The 19,985-nt window shown below is 30.2% G+C and overlaps 1 protein-coding gene and 1 long non-coding RNA gene across 2 annotated transcripts in view; one reads left to right on the top strand and one right to left on the bottom strand.

The window, feature by feature from the left end:
• LOC106465711 (multidrug resistance-associated protein 1-like) overlaps positions 1 to 19,985 on the top strand; it is a 58,370-nt gene that overhangs the window by 27,774 nt on the left and 10,611 nt on the right. Inside the window, exons 11-22 of the mRNA XM_013925949.2 lie at positions 375 to 578; positions 2,590 to 2,736; positions 3,234 to 3,318; positions 3,605 to 3,798; positions 4,960 to 5,136; positions 8,773 to 8,940; positions 10,244 to 10,491; positions 12,876 to 13,080; positions 13,768 to 13,984; positions 16,091 to 16,401; positions 17,509 to 17,708; positions 18,102 to 18,228. Coding sequence (XP_013781403.1) covers positions 375 to 578; positions 2,590 to 2,736; positions 3,234 to 3,318; positions 3,605 to 3,798; positions 4,960 to 5,136; positions 8,773 to 8,940; positions 10,244 to 10,491; positions 12,876 to 13,080; positions 13,768 to 13,984; positions 16,091 to 16,401; positions 17,509 to 17,708; positions 18,102 to 18,228 — 2,283 coding nt within the window. The remainder of the gene's footprint in view (positions 1 to 374; positions 579 to 2,589; positions 2,737 to 3,233; positions 3,319 to 3,604; positions 3,799 to 4,959; positions 5,137 to 8,772; positions 8,941 to 10,243; positions 10,492 to 12,875; positions 13,081 to 13,767; positions 13,985 to 16,090; positions 16,402 to 17,508; positions 17,709 to 18,101; positions 18,229 to 19,985) is intronic.
• LOC111087335 lies at positions 8,994 to 19,887 on the bottom strand. The gene is made up of 3 exons (XR_002612040.1): positions 19,573 to 19,887; positions 14,800 to 15,098; positions 8,994 to 9,281 (listed from the first exon to the last, which is right to left on the bottom strand). It is a non-coding gene; the product is annotated as an uncharacterized LOC111087335 (long non-coding RNA).

Raw genomic sequence — 19,985 nt, 5'->3', positions numbered from 1 at the left:
GACTGAAAAATTTCATTTTTTCTGAAAAGTTGGTGTCTATTTATTTGTGACCACACTGTGTATAGTCTAATCCTTGTTCTAGATATTTCACAAAGCCTTTCATTCATTAATATTCCCAAATGTTCTAGGACTAATATGATTATAGTGTGATGCACCCTTCAGCTAGCATCTAAATTGATACATTAAAAATGTATCTTGTAACAACAGTTTGACTCAATGATATTGTTTTTAAGAACCGTAAAGAACTATAAGACTATTAAAGTACTTGTTGAAATGTAAAGTCATTCATAGGTGAGAGAATGAGAGCAAGAGTTTCTTGTACATATCATTTAGTTGATGATGCTTAATAACCTTTGTTTCATAATTCCGTTTAGATTCGTATGATGAAAGAGAAGGATAAGCGTATCAAGCTTATGAATGAAATACTTAGTGGAATAAAAGTTCTGAAGCTTTATGCCTGGGAAGAATCATTTCAGGAACAAGTCACGAAAATCCGAGACAAGGAAATACGTGTTTTAACTATTCAGGCCTACTTAGCAGCAGCTATTACCTTTGCTTTCACGTGTGCTCCATTTTTGGTAAGTGGCATGATGATGGTTGATGCTTTTTGATGTTAATTTTTTTCTCTCTTTTTCAAATACTGCAATTTTAAAAACAGGAATAGATATTTTGTTTTTCATTATACATTTAGAATTTTATTTTATTGTTTATTTGCTTTTAGTGTCTTAATATGAAGAGGGAGAAAGAAAGTAATGTATAGTGTTGTATGTCTACATGTAACTATGTATATGGTTAAGAATTGTAGCATTCTGAAAAACACAGAAAATGTGCAGTATCCACTGTAAGTAATGAACAATGAAGTTCTAAATTCATCAAAAAATACTGAAATTAGTCAAAATTAAAATGTGAAAAAGCTGATTAATACTAAATAATATTTTCCTAGCCATTCTTTCATAAAATCAAATTATTATTAAGCTTTATCAACTTCAACTTAAATTATCAAGTGAATATTTGGAAGAGGGAGCATTAAAAAATTGTGTAAACCAGTAACAAGCTACAATGAGTAATTCTTTAATTCTGACAAATTATCTTTCTCCAACCTATTTTCTCTATGAAAGCAAAATCAAGAAACATGATAAGTTTCCACAACTGCTTAATTTATTCCTTCTTTATTGTATATTTAAATAATTTCTTATGTTTATGTTAATGTAAAATAATAGTTAAGTAGTTTCTGTATTAACTTGCAGAGATGTAATGAGAATAAGTTTATAAAAAATGATTTGGATGTTACCATGTACATGTGATAAAATTTAAATAATTTGTTGTTTTTTTACCCTTAATTCATGACCTAAAAAAGACCAATGTGGTGATAAACTTTCACATCATCAAATCCACTAGTACTATTTTTTCACTTTTATTAATTAATTGTTTAGACTTAGGTCTAAAGAATCCAGTACAACTTAAAATTGAAACTAGTTTTAATGCGACTTCTAAATGAAAATCAGTTGGTATTTACAGTATCTACTTGTCCAAAAACTTTGATATTTCAGCAAAAACAATAAACAAGAGAATTTGAATTAGAGAAGTAAGAGACAAAGTACATAAGATGACATTAACAAGATGTTTTAGTAAAGGAAACAATACAGATGACCTTTATCAACATCTGAATCACAGTCTTCAAGATCCAGGACAACAGAAGCTTTTGGTTTCAGAGAAGAAGCTTTTGTATTATCTTTTAGAAACTCTTTGCTGTGTTTTCCTTGACAATTTCTTTTCAGTGGATGTTCCGTCCTGCTAACATTTACATTTACTGCATTTATTGCACTTAGATGCTTCACTTTGCAGTTGCAAGTTATAGGAAACATAAGATCTTCTTATGACATTTCCTTAGTGTTCTGTATTTTTTTCTACACTTCAAAATAGGAAATAGCAAAGTAAAAAGTAATCGACTTTTTATCAAAAAATTAAAGGTATTGGTAAAACAAAAAGGCAAAAAATGTTGATTAACTCTACATTGAACTTTTACTTTTCACAACTATTCACAGAATGGGATTTCTAATCCACAACTATTATTCTAAAATATTTTATAGCAACTTTGAAAATTTTTTGGATGTTACATTCTTTAGATTTATAATCAGTGTGGCTGTGAATTTGAAGTCAGAAAAAGTTATTAATAATCTTCTAGTAATAACTTCAAAAACTCAAGAAAGTTTTCTGTTTTTCAGAAAGGAATCGAAATAAGTTTTGAATAGATTTGTGTTTTGGTTTTTAAATCATTTGTACAGTTCTACTTTTAAAGTTGTGGTTTTTAAAACGTATATTTAGTTTTAAAAGTTTGAAAATTTATCTAGTAATAGCTTTTTTTTTAAATATTGGAATGCCAGTTTAGCATTTAAGTTTTACTACTAGCATGAGAAAAGTAATAAGAGCGTGATTTCAAAAATGTATAGAAAATATAACTTTTTTTTTATAGTGGAAACGATTAATAGCCAGAGAAACTTAACACTGACAGGAAGTAGTGATTTTAGATGTTACAAATTATTATATGGTTATTTGTAACACTGCATAATACAAATATTTAACTTGCAGGTAGCACTAGCCAGTTTTGCTATGTACGTCCTCCTAGACCCAAGAAATGTTTTGGATGCCAGCACTGCTTTTGTTTCACTTTCTCTATTTAACATCCTGCGTGCTCCAATGGCATTTTTACCCATGTTGGTGACTTTTGCTGCTATGGTAAGCAAATCTATGAACCCGTGCGGCTAATCTGTTTTCCATAATATCTATTTCAAACTAAATCCATGATAGATTTATTTTACATGCCCTGAACAAACTGGAAAACTTGTGATAATGATGATGATGTATATTGTGGAATTAGTTAGAAGTATATCTTTGTTGATTTGTTTTTTGTTTCGATAGAAGCAAGTTCTTATGTGATGGAATGTATCTGTTTGACTGTCTGTTACATATTGTATCCATGCTAATTTTTAACCTAGAATGTATCTATACAGAAACAGACCTTTCTTGTGAAAACCAATTACTTTGTTTTTTACCAGTTTTTATGCAAGTATTTAACTTAAAAAACTAGCTTCGAAAGTAATACAGAAATGAACCATTATGTATGTTGGTAACATTGCTTATATGGATTATTTGGTCAAGTTAATATTCAATATTTTCTTATTTTTCTACAGCTTATATAATGACATTGTTCTGTATCACAACTTATTTTTCAGTTTGTGGTCTCCTTGAGTCGTATCAATAAGTTTCTGGGAAGTGACGAGCTTGACCCTGATGCTGTATCTAATGATGACAATGAAAGTGAGTTTTTACTTCTCTCATGTTCATTAATTTGTCAAGTATAACTTTTGATCTTTAAACACAAAATGTATTGTAGGAGAAGTAAATAAATCAATATAACAAACATCTGCTTTTATCAAATACAAATATTTCCTAAAAGAAGCTGTTATAACTAAATTGTTAATAAGAAAATTTATATTATGCATCTACATTGGTGGGAGTGAAGCTTGTGTATGGAAGGATATAGGAACTGATATTTCTGAAAAGCCTAATTTATTAAATATTATTTAATCTGTGTCAATTTCAGAAGATGTGCTGGTTATGGAAAATGCTGTGTTTGCATGGTCCAGAGATGAAGCTCCAACTTTGAAGGATATCTCCTTCAGAATTAAGCCTGGGTCCCTAGTGGCACTTGTGGGCCAAGTTGGTGCCGGAAAGTCATCAATACTGTCAGCCTTCCTTGGTGATATGGAAAAACTGGAGGGATATGTAAACATCAAGGTGAGTCATTCTGGGAAACAATTAAAAATATTAATTGATATTAATCACTGTAAAACACAATTTCTGTTTTTTTAAACTAAAGTTAATATTTATACACAAGAAGTAGCTCATTTCTAAACATATTTTGTATTAAATATGTTTCGTTGCAATGGGTATAGAAGTCTTGCAGGTTTCCCGTATTTTCTCTGATTTTGACTTGTATTCGACACTGGACGCATATTTGTTCATTTGGTCTACAATTTTTTTTAAAGTTTGCCTTTGTGGATAGAAAACCGCTTTCTTATCAGATTGGTTCGTCAGACGCTTCTTGAATATGACATTTTGATTTACTGTTTAATCATAACTTATCGATCTTGTACACATGTTTTAGATTTTTTGTTTGCTTAAATATAAAATATCATTAGCATTTTCATCAGTGAAAATGGAGTATAAACGTGTTATATTTCAATTACAATTACATTGCATTTGTGCCATGTAAACAAGTTACTTGAATCCATTTTGAAACTCTTATCCAAGATAAATTTAGTTAAGTAATATAGATATGGAAATAAAGAATACAGATATTTGGTAACTGGATGGCTTATACATGTCTACTGATTGTGTACCATTTCTGAAAATACAGTCAAGTAGGTTGTGACATTGTTATAATGAGAGTAATATGTGTATGGTTTAATTAAAGAAGCTGGACTGCCATGGTTAATGTTACAATTTCTCATGACGCATGTTGCTTGTATAGCCATTATTTTATATATCTAATGAGTTTTAGCCTTTAGTTACTCAGTTCTCTACTATAAGGACAAAAGGGAGTACATTGCTGTTTGGTGCTGTGTATTTTAATGTCATACTCATAGTCTTAGTTCAGTAAAATTAATTGAACAAAGTAGTTTTCTGAATTACTCTATGTTTGTATTTCAATCAACTATTATTTTGATCATGCTTTTTCCTGGCTCATCTCTTAATATTTTGATTTTGTATAAAGTTCACAATGTACAAAATATGTGTGTTACATCAGTCACTCTTTTGTTTGATTTTTTTACCTGCACAACTTTTAACAAGCAGTTAAATTTTAGTTTTGATTGCTTTTATTTATTTATTATTATTATTACTTTTTTTAAAGTTTGATATGAGTTTCTTGGCTTTACTGTTGACTATATTTTCCAGGGCTCCATAGCTTATGTACCTCAACAAGCTTGGATTCAGAATGAAACTATAAGAAATAATGTTCTGTTTGGTAAAAAATATACTGAAAGTAAATATAACAGAATCCTAGAGGCAACTGCTCTGAAACCAGACTTGGAAGTTCTTCCTGGTGGAGATCAGACTGAAGTTGGAGAAAAGGTATAGTGATGTAGATATGTTGGTTAACTTCCCTAATATGAAAGTGTATAGTGATGTACATATGGTGGTTAACTTCTTTAATAAGAAAAGGTATAATGATGTAGATATGGGGGTTAACTTCCTTAATATGAAAACATATAGTGATGTAGATATGGTGGTTAACTTCCCTAATATGAAAATGTACAATGATGTGGTTAACTTCCTTAATAAGAAAAGGTATAGTGATGTAGATGTGGTGGTTAACTTCCTTAATAAGAAAAGGTATAGTGATGTACATATGGTGGTTAACTTCTTTAATAAGAAAAGATATAATGATGTAGATATGGGGGCTAACTTCCTTAATATGAAAACGTATAGTGACGTACATATGGTGGTTAACTTCCCTAATATGAAAACGTACAATGATATACATATGGTTATCTTCCTTAATAAGAAAAGGTATAGTGATGTAGATGTGGTGGTTAACTTCCGTAATATGAAAACGTATAGTGACGTACATATGGTGGTTAACTTCCGTAATATGAAAACGTATAGTGACGTACATATGGTGGTTAACTTCCTTAATAAGAAAAGGTATAGTGATGTAGATGTTGTGGTTAACTTCCTTAATAAGAAAAGGTATAGTGATGTAGATGTGGTGGTTAACTTCCGTAATATGAAAACGTATAGTGACGTACATATGGTGGTTAACTTCCCTAATATGAAAACGTACAATGATGTACATATGGTGATTAACTTCCTTAATAAGAAAAGGTATAGTGATGTAGATGTGGTGGTTAACTTCCTTAATATGAAACATATAGTGACGTACATATGGTGGTTAACTTCCCTAATATGAAAACGTACAATGATGTACATATGGTGGTTAACTTCCTTAATAAGAAAAGGTATAGTGATGTAGATATGGTGGTTAATTTCCTTAACCTTTTCCATATGGGTCATGGGTGAAAAGCCAAGTTATCGCATTTGTTGACTCGCATTCAAAATTTTATTGAACTACTATTTTATCAATTTATATGTCAATAAGTTTGTTATCAAACTGTAGATTATAATTCAAATTTTAGTATTATACATTACTCAAGTTCTTAATTTAAAAGTAAATATTAAAAAAAAAAAGAGTTAAACATCAAATTTTGTATGTCACTTGGTATGTTGAATGTAGCATTGGTTCAAATTGGATGTTTGTCAAAATACTAAGTCTTTAGTTTTGTACCAATTAGGAACACAAATTACCAATATTGACAAGCTACAATATAAAATAAGAACCTCTTATCTTTTCTATTTCGTAAGATATTGCTCATGTAATAAATCAAACACAGTGGCACCTCACCCACTTCTTTCCAATTTTGGAAACACACCCTTTTATACACTTGCTTCTATATATGATATTAATAACCAATTGAAAGCTCATAATGTCCCCTAGTGGCTTTCTTAGCCATTTTAAAGTATTAGGATGCCATTTCTTTTTTTCGAACCAAGATTTCAAGGAGGTAGGTTGTGTCTTTAGTCTGCTCAAAATTTCATATTTTTTTAGACTGAAATACAGCTTAGTTACTAAGCTTGATAAATTAGGGGAATTCTATTGTACAGATATAGTAATTTATGATTTTTTTGGTTATTCAACTGTATATATAAACCTAAAAAAATTTATTTTTTTTCATATCCTCCACGTGCAAAATTTTAAAAGGCTTAGCAACCTACGTCAACCAGCAACCGAGTACAAAGTTTGTAACAAGAAGAGATAATTGTTTGCTTTACTTCTTTATTTACTGTTCTATGTTTTAAGAAAAATAAGTTTAAGAACTTGTTTCTAAATAGCATTAATCTATATACATATATAATGTATAATGATTGAAATATGACTCTATTTTACAAAATGATAGTCTATTAAAACACAGCCAAGACAGGTCACTTTGTAAAGACTAAATGTTAGTTTTATATTATTGGATACGGTGACATGAGTGCACGTGTGCCGCATCATTTTAACTTCTGTATTGTTAGCCAGGCATGGCTGAAAGGTCAATATAATAAAAATAATGAATATATATAAATGTATAATGTTATAAGATTTCAGCTACTTAGTCTAAATATTTATGTTTTCATGTTATAATCTGTAGTCATTCTAGAAAGAAAGAGGCATAATTTATATTTATTACCTAATTTTATATGGTGGTTACAAAATTGGTCAAATTTACCCAACCCGTACAGAGATTCATTAGTGAAAATAACAGATAAAATAAAATTTTTTCTTAAGAAACATTTGATAACTATCTGGACATTATAAAGATTTTGCATGTGAAATTTGAAAACTTTCTGATGCATAAAAGTATTGTTAATCTTAAAATGAAAATTACTTTGCATGTTGGATAGGCAACATGCGAAAAGAAAAAAAGGCATAAGAAAAACATTGCTTTACAAACCTTAAGACTAAATAAAAAAAATTTGATATTTTGCATATGAAAGCATTGTAATATTTACTGATAATCTGCCAAATTTCATTAACATACGCTTACTAATTTAAAAGTTATGAAAACTATAACAAGCACAAAATGGTTACGAGGTCGGTCCGAGAGACCGAGCTCATGTTGAAAGAGTAATTAATAAGAAAAGTTTTAGTGATATAGATATGGTGGTTAACTTCCTTAATACCAAAATGTATTTGGCCAACATGATTTATGTGTGCCTTTCTTCTTTCTTGATTATTCTAACCCTAGAATTATTACCAGTCAGTTTTTTCTAAAATATGTATGAAATCATTTGTGAGCTTATACCTGCTGATGGTTACAATTTCCTTAGTGACCTGAGCTATATGAAAAAATTCAAACAAAATATTTCTAACCCTAGAGTTATTACCGATCAGCTTTTTACTAAAATACTTGCGAAAATGTTTGCGAGTTCATAACTGTTGGTGGTTACAATTTTCCTAATGACAGGAGCCACAAATATATCATCAATATTGCTGTTAATCCCACTAATTACTATTAGAATCCTCTCTGTATTTTCTTTAGAAAATTAATTATTTCACCCAGTTCTTTACATTGATTGTTGTAACAGGCAAAAACGTAAGATTACTTAGTATGATGCAATATGTGGACCCTCACTTGTAGTGAGTGGTATTAAAGCAAATCAGTAATTTAAGGGTTAAATGAAACATATTTGTGTGGAAAAATAACCAAATGATTGATTTTTTTAAACACTATCAGTAGTGAGATAATGTTTGAAAAAGTAATCTTTTCTTGTTTAAATGCAATTTTCTTGAAATTAGTTAATTTTTACAAACGCACGTGGTTTCACTGTGTATCGGGTTTGATGTATTTAATTATTGTTGATAATGTAGCATTTGTGAAAAAGTTTCTTTGCGTATCACTTGTGTATGTTGCTCAATTTAATATAGTATTTCATTGCTAATCCAGTTTATAGATTACAAGTGTGAGAAGGACTTGGTTATTCAACGAGAATAGTTGTTGAAAACTTATATACATTTAACAAATATCTTTATCAGAATATATTAATAAACTATTTTTATTTACTACTTTACACCATGCTTTATGTGGTTACATCTGTATTTTAAATAGTGCAAATCTCTACTTATTTAAAATAGCTTTGTTCATAGATTTATTTTTATTAAACATGTAGGGTATCAACGTTAGTGGTGGTCAAAAACAGAGGATATCGTTAGCACGAGCAGTGTATAATGATGCTGATGTGTATTTACTTGATGACCCCCTCAGTGCTGTTGATTCCCATGTTGGGAAACACATATTCGACAATGTTCTGGGTTCTAAAGGACTGCTGAAAGAAAAGGTATGACATTTTCATTTTATAAATGGAAGCTGTTAATTTTATTTTTATTCAAATCGTTATAGTCTAAGCTAAACATTTAAAAGCATATATTGGACATATATGCAATACCTGAATAATGTACAGAAACTTTTTAAATCACCTAAATTATTCGTATTTATTCAGTTTGGATACAGGTTCTAGTTGGCCTAAAGATTGTACAGGCTTGGGGTGTGTGTGATACATGCTGTACGATTGAAAGTTTTTCATGAACTGCTCATGCTCTAACTGTTGGACGGTGTGGTGCTTCAGTCTCCGTGTTGAGATTTTTCTTCATGTCACTGTTTTCTTTGTTGTGGAAATTTCTGATGGAATCACAGAAATGTTCTATTATCAGAGTTTGTTATAACTAAATTTAAAAACATAAAATTAAACACTATTTTATGTCTGTTTTTATCACTTATCAGTTTTGTCCACTGTGTTTAGTGAACAAATATTATAGATTCGGAACATTTGTAACTATAATAATTATGTTAATTAATTGTGAAATCTCACTAAAGGTATGAATAATACATAATAGCACATTATACACAAAACATTAGTTAGTAATTTATGTTTTGTATTGTGTTGCGTTGCATTTAAAAACTTATGTAAGCTGCTGCAGAAAAGTGATTTCAAAATAATTTCTAATTTGGACAGTTTTAAACAGTAAAAGATTAAGTTAATAAGTTACTGAGACATGTTATTACGTAAACCTTGAAATAATTTTTGTGATAATTTAAATTTAAAAAAATAGAAGGATTGACCTGTCAGTCAGTAGATCTTGTGACAAGATTGAGCATGGTTAGTTGGAATGAACTGGGTAGCAGAAAAAAATAATTATTCTTCTGTTATATTTGATTTATGTTCTTAGTTCATCCCCATTTTCATAAGTTTATTGTGAAACAGTTGAACTGTAAAGTAAGTTTTACGTTTTAAATGAATTCAGTATATTATTAACAACAATTATTTTTCTAATACCCCATGGTGGCTGAAGGATTTTCTTGTTAAAAATTGGGTTTTGATACTCGTGGTGGGGAGAGCACAGATAGCTAAATGTGTAGCTGTTATTTTAATGTCAAACAAACAAACCTTTTCTAGCAATGTATATATATGTAACTTAAATCTATATAATGTGTTCTCTTATTAGCTAAACAGTAGCATAATGATTTTAACTGTGTGGTATGAAATACACTACTTAATAGTTTTTCTTTCTAACACAGAGCCTCTATTAAAAAAAACATCTTAAAATCTGGCCTAATAGAAAGCTGTTTTTTTTTTCTCTCAGACTCGGTTGTTGGTAACTCACAAGATCTCTATCTTGCCACAAGTTGATACTATCTTAGTGCTGAAGGATGGATATCTCACAGAATCTGGTTCTTACAGCGAACTTCTTAACAAGAAGGGAGCCTTTTCAGATATCTTAGTACATTATATAAGTGAAGAGGTAGGTAAAGCTGATGACATCGATCCTGAAGAGCTGCAGATAATAGAACAGGTAGCTGCAAGCGTGGGGCCAAATCCAAAACTTGAAAGGTGGGTTTCTCATGTGTTAGTAAAAATTTAATTACTGTAGAAAACAAAACATAAATCTATTTGTAGTTTTGCATCTCCTGCTATTGTTTTTACCAGTTTTAAAGGCTTTAGTTCTTAGTTCCATTTAATGACTTTACCAATTAGCTGTTTATCCCTCAAAGTATGCACTTGTTTTTCTAAAGTCTTCACTACCGGTTCGGGTCTATCTATTGTATCGTGCTATGGAATTTTATGTTTTTGTCTGTTACAATGCTCAGCGTACAGAACAGACGGAAACAATTAGGTGATGGAATTTTATGTTTTTGTCTGTTACAATGCTCAGCGTACAGAACAGACGGAAACAATTAGGTGATGGAATTTTATGTTTTTGTCTGTTACAATGCTCAGCGTACAGAACAGACAGAAACAATTAGGTGAAATTACACATTTTCTTTCAAAAATATGCAGAATCGAAACAGCGATTAGTGGGGTTAATTTCAATTTTGATGGTATTTTTGTTTTCTTTTTATGTAACTCGTATGTTGTTAGAAGCCCTGTTTCCAAACAACTTGTGAACCCACTAGCCATCTGGTGTATAAATAGTTTATAATAAAGTTTATAAGAAGCCAGTGTTAATCATTGGGCTACCAAAACGTACTCATCTCAGTAGTGCAGCGGATTTGACGATTTTTTTTAACTTTTGTAAATTAGTTTTGTAACAGGGATTTAACTTGAACACATTCTATTAAAATTTTTTTTTGATATAAATGTAACAAAATTCAGAAACTTTTGAGTATTTTATACCTTATTAATTTCATGGCTAGCAGCATGTTTTGAATGTGTTATATATATGTGTCTGTATATGTGTAAACATAATATTCTGTAGAGTACATGTGTGTGCATCTTAATTACTCCAGTAATAATGGTTGATTAATTAAATATCTACTCTAATCACAAGATTATTAACCTATATGACGATCAGTGTGTGAGAAGCAAATGTCTGAATATCTTGAGGCAACCAGTAAATAGTGTATGTGTACCTAATCCTTAAATGTCACCCATAATTACAAAGATGATAATTGAGAAAAACTGTTATACCCACTTACAGACAGTAAGGAAGTAAAGGTACTACATAGGCTTGCTGATTTTTTACTGGTTATTATTGGTTGGTCAGATCGTTGTATATTTTCTTTGATTCTTAGTATATTTGCCTACCCAGCCAACTTGACTGTGAATGGTAATATTAATTTACAACTTGGTATTCAACTTTAAATAAGATGAATAACAACACACAGACATAAACCTTATGCCTAATAGAAAATATTACAGTAATAGCAAGTATGAAATGTGTGGCACCAGGAGTTCTAATAACATATGGTTCCACGCACACTTTTGATATCGAGTAAGTATGCTGTTTATGCATAGAAATAGTCTAAATTACAGTGATTTCGTCAACCCCGATTTTCCGTTTTTACCATTTTTATATTATTTTTCAACTTTTCCAGCAAAATAGCCCTATTATTTCAGAAGTAGCCCCATTTGTTAAAGAATTTTTATTTGCTATATATTTCAGTATAATTTCAAACATATGATTCAAGTGTACTGTCCTGTTGGTGTTGCTTAAAGTGTTAATTTGTTAAGAAGATGAGCCCGTTTGATTCTTAATTACTTGTCTTGCTTATACAAATGGATTGATGTGAAATACAGTGAAACTTGTGTAAACTATCAGTTTATGTCCCTACGTTTTGAAAAATTAAAGTTCTAATTTTGTCCTACTTTCTCATCACGTTGTACTGGAAGGTGTGAAATTGTTAAAAGTATTCGTTCTTTTTATATGTCTTGTAATATGTTTAAAATCAAATTATCCTTTTTTTATTTTTCTAAACATTTCTTTCATTTTGAAAGACGTAATACCTTACTGGGCCATTCTTTAAGAAGCTTTAATTTTTTTTTTATAATGAAAAACAGAAAAATCTATACCAAAACACAATTTTAAAATGCATTTTGTGTTACAAATGCACATAAATATGCCATACAGAAATATCCTTAGGAAAAAAATTAATTGTATAAATTTTAGGTTTAGCTATTCAAGCTGTTAACCCTTTACAGTTTGTACAATATAAAAGCCAGATCAATTGTATAACATAAACCTGTTGTGCAAAATATACCTTTCTGTATGTTACATTATGCAAATATCATAGTAAATTGATGAACAATTATTGATAAGCATAATGAAGTGGTTTTATCTTCGGGCATGTACTACTGAAAGACAGGACAATGATTTTTCAAAATGTGGTATGGTTCCCCAAAATAAAAATGCTTCATGATGTTTATAAATCATTGTTTTTCAATTTTCTACTAACTATATGTTGAACGTTTAAACATGGTCAAATTTAATTCTGCAGATGTTTGTCACGGCTTAGTAGTAGTGAAAGTGATATACAGAGGTCAGGATCAGAAAGAAGCTTATCCATCCACTCTTCTCAGGATGGACTGCGAAAACGGCGATCAAAATCTGGAAATTTACAAATGGATGAAAAGAAGGAAAAAAAACCAGTTCCTCCACCCCGTTCAAGGCTCATAGATGCAGAATATGCAGAAGTTGGATCGGTAAGTCCAAAAATTGTATTTACTGATTAATAAAGTGAGACCAGAAAGAAGATTCTGTATTATTAACAAAAGAAAAACTGTAATTTTTCTCATGACTGATTAGTCATGAGATGGGACACTTTTTATTATTTACATGTAACAATACAGTACCTAGTTTCCCTGCCATTTTACTGTTTGTTGTTTTTTCTAGTTTTCCTGCTTGAACTTGTATTTCTGATAACTGGTGTGATTGAGTTTAGGAGTCATTTAACCACTACTATTTATTTCACTTATGTTTTGGAAAGATCAAATTATATGCTTTAAACGAAAACATAAAAATCCTCAATGAAGTAAAATGGACTTAACTGTATTTTTCCCTAAAGAAAAGAAACTGGTCAGACTTTATGTTTTTTTGTTATATATGAAATTAAAATTTTTTTCCTCAGTTTTCGATTAAAAGCTTCATTTTTTGTTATCATTCTTTCTCAGACAGTGTATACACTTATGGTGATTCAGATAAAATTTTAATACAATTTTGTTCAAAGCAAAATAATTATGCTCTTTTTTCCTGAATGTGTACCCACTGTATTACTTTCTTAGATTAGTTTTAACTGGCACACTAAAGGGTTTCTTTTTTTTCATGCTATCTGAGCATCTATGATGGGTTTTCAATAATGTCTTAATTATAGAACTGAATTCTAATTTCAGGTCAAATGGTGGGTTTATTTTGCGTACATCAAAGCCATTGGTCTCTGGGGTATTGGAATCACCCTTGTTGCATACGCAGTATCTCATGCTTTCAGTCTTGGTGCCAATATTTGGCTCAGTGAGTGGAGTAATGATGCATCAGATCCTGAAAAGGTTACAGACATAAAACTTCGCAACCTACGACTTGGAGTGTATGGGGCCTTGGGTACTGGCGAAAGTATGTTTATTCTATCATATGAATAGATTTTGGTTTTTTAATATTTTTAATATTATTAAGTTGAACACCAAACAGCAGTTACACAATATATTTAAAGGTATGTATATATATATATATATATGTGTGTGTGTGTGTAATATACTTATAAGTATATTAGATACCTTCTTGCATTATTGTTTTTCAAGTACTTGAACTTTAAATAAAATCTGAGCGAGGTAGTTACTGCTATAATGTGCAATAACTGTTGTTCAAGGTCTTTCTTTAAAATATCTTTTACTATTCGTACATTAAAAGTCTCTTTGTATACTTCAATTACCTGGAACTAACAGTGCCTCAAAGTACATGGAACTCAATTTTTGTTAATGTGTATGTAAATAACCACACTTTTAAAACTGTACTTTCTTGAACTTATCATTTGCATTAAGGAAATTATATTCACCTTGACACATAAACTTCTAATAACAAAAGTTAACTTTCTGATCTGGCATTTCTAAAAGTAAGGAAGTGTGCTGACATTAAGAAAGAGTGACAAATTAACCTGTACTTATCAAATAAATTATTGTTGAATTAATTTTCTGATCTGTTTTTTACAAAAGTAAAAAAGTGTGATACATCAACTTGTATAACTAAACTTATAAATGTCAAAATAACTGTTTGATAAATCTGTCTCTTTTCTCATCCATAAAAAAACCCTTCAAAAGTCTGTTTATCTCTTTTATTGACATATTCATAAACAGACAACTATCTCACTGCTGGGTTTGTTTTTAGATACACACTAAAGCAACAAAAAGAAATTTTAATATTTCGTTACATACCTAAAACTTGAGACTGATAAACTTTGAAGGGGAATATTCTTTCTTCATGATAGCACAAAATTGCAAAGTCCCATCGCAGTGCTTTGGGGACTGGCAGTAAAAGAGTTAAACAGAAACATCTTCTTTTAGATACGGTATTTGTATTAAAGGTTATGTCACTACAGAGAATAGTAGAACAAAGCCACCTTGTGTCCTTTGGCAAAATAATGTGCAATAAAGTTATTGCATAATGACACAAAATAACATTAACTGGAAACAGGGCCTGATGAATCCTGGGTGCCAGGTTGCAAGGGAGAGGCCTAAAGAAAAGGTACCACACTTAAATTTTTCAATCAAAAATTGTTACTTTTTAATATATACAGTAATATTTGCATCATAATTAATCATCACAGAAAATACAAGTACAGAATTTAAATTTCTAGTAAATACTGAAATCATGTAAACAAAGTACATATTTATATAATTCTGCAAAGGCTTTTAGATTTGTGATATTTGATAAACAGTTGACAAATGAGCATCAGTAACTCAGTTGCCGAGGTACGGCTGACACTGTTAGAACTGAAAGTTTCTAGAAGGGAAGCAGGAAAGATTGCATGATTGGTTTGCTTTTAAGGCAATGTAACCATTAAATTGCACAGAAAGGTAGTGTGTGTGTGTGTATTTTATTTATGTCTAAAATGCATAACAAATTTAAAATTGTGTCACATCTTGTTTTGGGGCGAGGTGGGAATTGCCCCTCGTTAAAACTGGCTCCTTAAAACAAAGAAATCTGGAAACCTCTGCCACAAAAATATTTATAATACAATATTTTGAGTTCACCTTCAAAGCTTACACAAATGCCAAAACTATAAACGTATGAAAAAATAAGTATAACAAATCAATATGTAAAGGAAACAATATGCACAAAACTTTAACAGAGTGAAAATTCCACCAAAAAGAAAAAAAATAACTTTTAGTTTTCAACATGCTAGGAAGTGTAAAAAATGTATTTTGAAATTTGTAGTAAATCATAAAAGTTTACATTGTTTACAGGTTAGGCTTAACATTTACAAAACATACATATTTAACTTACTTTTAACAGGAAAATTTAAGTGTTAAGAGTCATTTGTGAATAATATAAAACCTTAGCATGAAAAGCAGGTAGTAACTGTTAATGTTGATTTGGAAAATGAAATGGTAAACTTCATGAAACCAGGGGAAGTTTGACTTTTGTAATTTTGTTGTGTAAACTTTTGTTATCTGTTAATCAAATAAATTTGAGCCGTAATTAATAGAATGTATATTTTTTGAGCTATTTTTGTGCTACTTGCAACAGTTATGTTAAACCTAGCAACACTGTGGGGATCCCAAATTCTACATGACAGAATGCTGGAACATGTCATGAAATGTCGAATGTCATTTTTTGATACCACTCCCATGGGAAGGATTCTTAACCGATTTTCCAAAGATGTTGACACAACAGATATCACAATTCGGTTTAATGTTCGATTGTTTCTAATCCAGTGCTTCCGGGCTACAATTGCTTTTATTGGAATATGTTTAGAAACACCCATTTTTCTTGCTGTTGTTTTACCTTTAGGTGTATGCTACTACTTTATTCAGGTAAGTATAGTTTTTTATATTTATCGCATTTCACTGCAGTTAAATTTGTATATTACAAGCATACTGCAGAAATATTCCAGACTTATTTATATGCATTGACTATAACTATATATATATTTGTCGTATGAAAATTGTTGAAATTTGAATTGCATATTGAAATCCACAACATATGAAACGCTCGCTTTTGTTCTTGAAAAATATATAGATAATGCTTGAATTTATGTTACAGAAGAAATGTGATATTTTCACCAGGCATTAAGCTTTTGCAGCTTTATTAATGGATTGATGTTTTAGGCATTTTAATAGTTTGTCTAAAAAAAGGACAAAAAAATATATATATCAGTAACTGATATGCTTTGGTTACGTGTCGTTAAAAATACTCAAAATTGCTTATTGAGAAATGAAAATTCTACCGATTGTGGAGTTTAAAGGGGCTAAAGATTTTCAGCTCCTAGCCATTTTTATCCTTGCAAGAGTAGGGGTCACTGTATGGAAAATAAACATATTTATGGTGTAGAAAGTGAAAAATCAAAATAAAAGTATAGGAACAGTGAAAAAAGTAGGAAACTTGACGCACAAAAATCAACTTTTCCAAAGAACACTCTTTAATAGGAATATGACTCTGGTTTTTCAAATCGGCAAATTAAAGTCTTTGCACAAGCTGTTGTTGAATGTTTGAAAACGAAAAAATACCAGAGTAGAAATTTCTTTTTATTGGTCTTATGTGTGCAACTTTGGGCTTCTGCAAAATTACAATTAAGATTTTTTTGTGGTTTGTTTTGCATTGCATCCTTTAACAGCTATGTAAATGGCAACTTAAACATTGTTATGGCTATTAATATCACATAAGAAACTAGCAATTTAGTGTATTTAAGTGTATAATTTTTGTTTTTAGCATTTGTATTGAAAGAACCATGGATTATTTGACCCTTAAGTTTGCATATTTGTTAAATAAGAGTTTTACCTACTGCTTATTAATTGTTTTATGTGACATACTGGTTTTGATCTATTAAGGAAACTTATTGCACGATTTTTTATTTTCTAAATTGTGTAAATACCAAAGCTAGTTTTGTGTTAATAAGAAATGTTTGATCTTCCATTTTGTAGCGGTTTTACATCTCTTCTTCTCGCCAACTTAAAAGAATAGAGTCTATCACCAGGTCACCGATTTACACCCACTTTTCAGAGACAGTTACAGGAACAACTTCTATACGGGCTTATGGTGCAACAAAGCGTTTTATTTCTGAGTCTAATAGCAGAGTTGACTTCAATCACTCAAGCTACTTTCCTAGTCTTGCTGCAAGCAGGTGATTTTTCCATTAAATATATATTTTCAGTACTTGCAATGACCAGTCTTTTATTTTCTTAATATGGTGTTGTTTTTCCATAAGAATTGATATTTTAGTTCTATTTAGTTGAAGTAAAATAATTTTTTAATCACTGATTTATGGACACAATGCTACCCAAAGACATTTAAACTAACAAACATGAGAGTCTGGTTATGATTGTTAAACAGACTGACAAACATACAGAAGGTCTTGTAGTTGAATATTTTGCAACAATTATAAGAAAGTATTTGATGAATTCTCTGATATGTAAGTAGGATTTTTCCAATAAAAGAAATAGATGTAAACTGACTGAGGATGTTAAACAGGTTTAGACTACTGAAGTTTATTCACATTGCTTTTTGTTTTTTCCAGATGGTTAGCGATTCGACTGGAGTTCCTGGGCTATTGCATTGTATTTTTTTCTGCCTTATTTGCTGTTCTCACAAAAGGAACAATTAGTCCTGGAATTGCAGGCTTGTCTATCAGCTATGCTCTAACAGTAAGTACAATTCAAAGTAAATATATTCAATCTTGTTAGTTGAATAATTTCTTCAAATGTAGTCATGATGTTTGATGAAATAAAAAAAACAAACTTTGTCTTTATTTTTGGCTGATTTTTCAAAGTTATCACATAACTTTTTATCATATTATGGTGTGTTTTACATGAGTTAAGTACAACAGATACTTCAGAAAGTACTAAGTCAGTAAGTATTACTCATCTGAAAAAAAAAAAAATTGTTTTAATTAATGGTGTTTACAATCAATGATTATACTGCAAATTAATTATTTTCTGGCATCAACCAAGTGCTTGTTTAACATGTTGATGGTTAATTGTTAGTAAATTCTAACAAAAAACTGAGCAATCTGTTAAAAGTGTTTCCAATATCAGAAACTAAACCCCTTAGTGGAAAGTCCCTTCTTGTTTCAGTCATATTAATTATGCATGAAAATGTGGACACATTGTCTTTCATATATATATTAGGATTAATGAGTAGGCTTGCCAATGTATAATCAAGATTACAGGAAACTAGGACATACTATCACGGTGGCAAATGCTGAATAGTGAACCCAGACTTATTAAGTAAGCATTCAATGACCTTCTTCAAAATCATTAAATACATAGGACTGTTTAATTGATAGCTGTATTGCTACCAATAATCAATTTATTATTGATCATTGGGTTGTTATGACTAACAAATTGTCAAACATGATTTTATAACCAATACCCACCACTACTATTAGAAATCCTTCTTAGTGAGAGAGAAATATGTGATCAGTATTTTGGCCACATAGACTTTTTTAGTCATATATGGTCATAATTTACAGTGATATTAGATTTTTTTTTTTGAGATATATATATATCTGATAATGTATATAGTTCCTAAACTCAAGGTACAATGGATAATACTCTTGTTTTAACCACTTGTAAAAATAATGATCCAGCAACTGTAAGAAGTTATGGCAGATTAGTATGAAGCTACTGATGTTGATAAAATATTAGACCAAACCAAGTCTTTATACTAGCGAAGTATCGAAAATCAAACTGGTGTATTTACGTGTTTTACACTCACAAAAAAAAAGAAACCTATCATTCTATAATACCTATAGAATGATAGGTTTCTTTTTTTTGTGAGTGTAAAACACATAAATACACCAGTTTGATTTTATGTAAGTAAATACAGATTAATATATGCTATTATTAAATATTAGTCTTTTTTTTTTAACTGTTCATTTGTTGGGTCAGTAAGAATTTCCTTAATTTTACCTCCAAAGTTATTTTTCAGGTAATGGCCATAAACTGAAAATCTCTCAAAGAAAACCACAATGCCAAATATAAACTTACAGTAAATACACACTTCTCTAGGAGATCCTGATGATCAAATCAGTACACTACAGTTACATAGTGATGTAATTCATTTTGTTTGAAGAAAACATCATATGTCTGTAAGTTAATGAAAAGAATGGTCTCACCAAGATACATTGCTACTTTGAACTACAAGTAAATCAGAGGTAAAGAGACCAGGCTCTTCCTTGTAGTTAATGTGTAGGTTTGCTTATCAGAAGGTCCAAGGTTTGAGTTTGCAATATGCCACTGAACACACACACACACTACTTGTAGCTTTAAACATTTTATAAAGGTGACATTCAATTCCACTATTCGATTAAGAGTAATTGTGTAGTTGATGAGTGCTACTGACTGCTTATCACCTTTCAGACCAATAGCTCTATAGGACAACTTTACGTAAATCTTGGGGT

Source organism: Limulus polyphemus, unplaced genomic scaffold (genome assembly GCF_000517525.1).
Source record: "Limulus polyphemus unplaced genomic scaffold, Limulus_polyphemus-2.1.2 Scaffold2026, whole genome shotgun sequence".
Lineage (NCBI taxonomy): Eukaryota > Metazoa > Arthropoda > Merostomata > Xiphosura > Limulidae > Limulus > Limulus polyphemus.
Note: the sequence above shows the minus strand (reverse complement) of the source record. Positions and strands in the feature narration are given on the sequence as shown.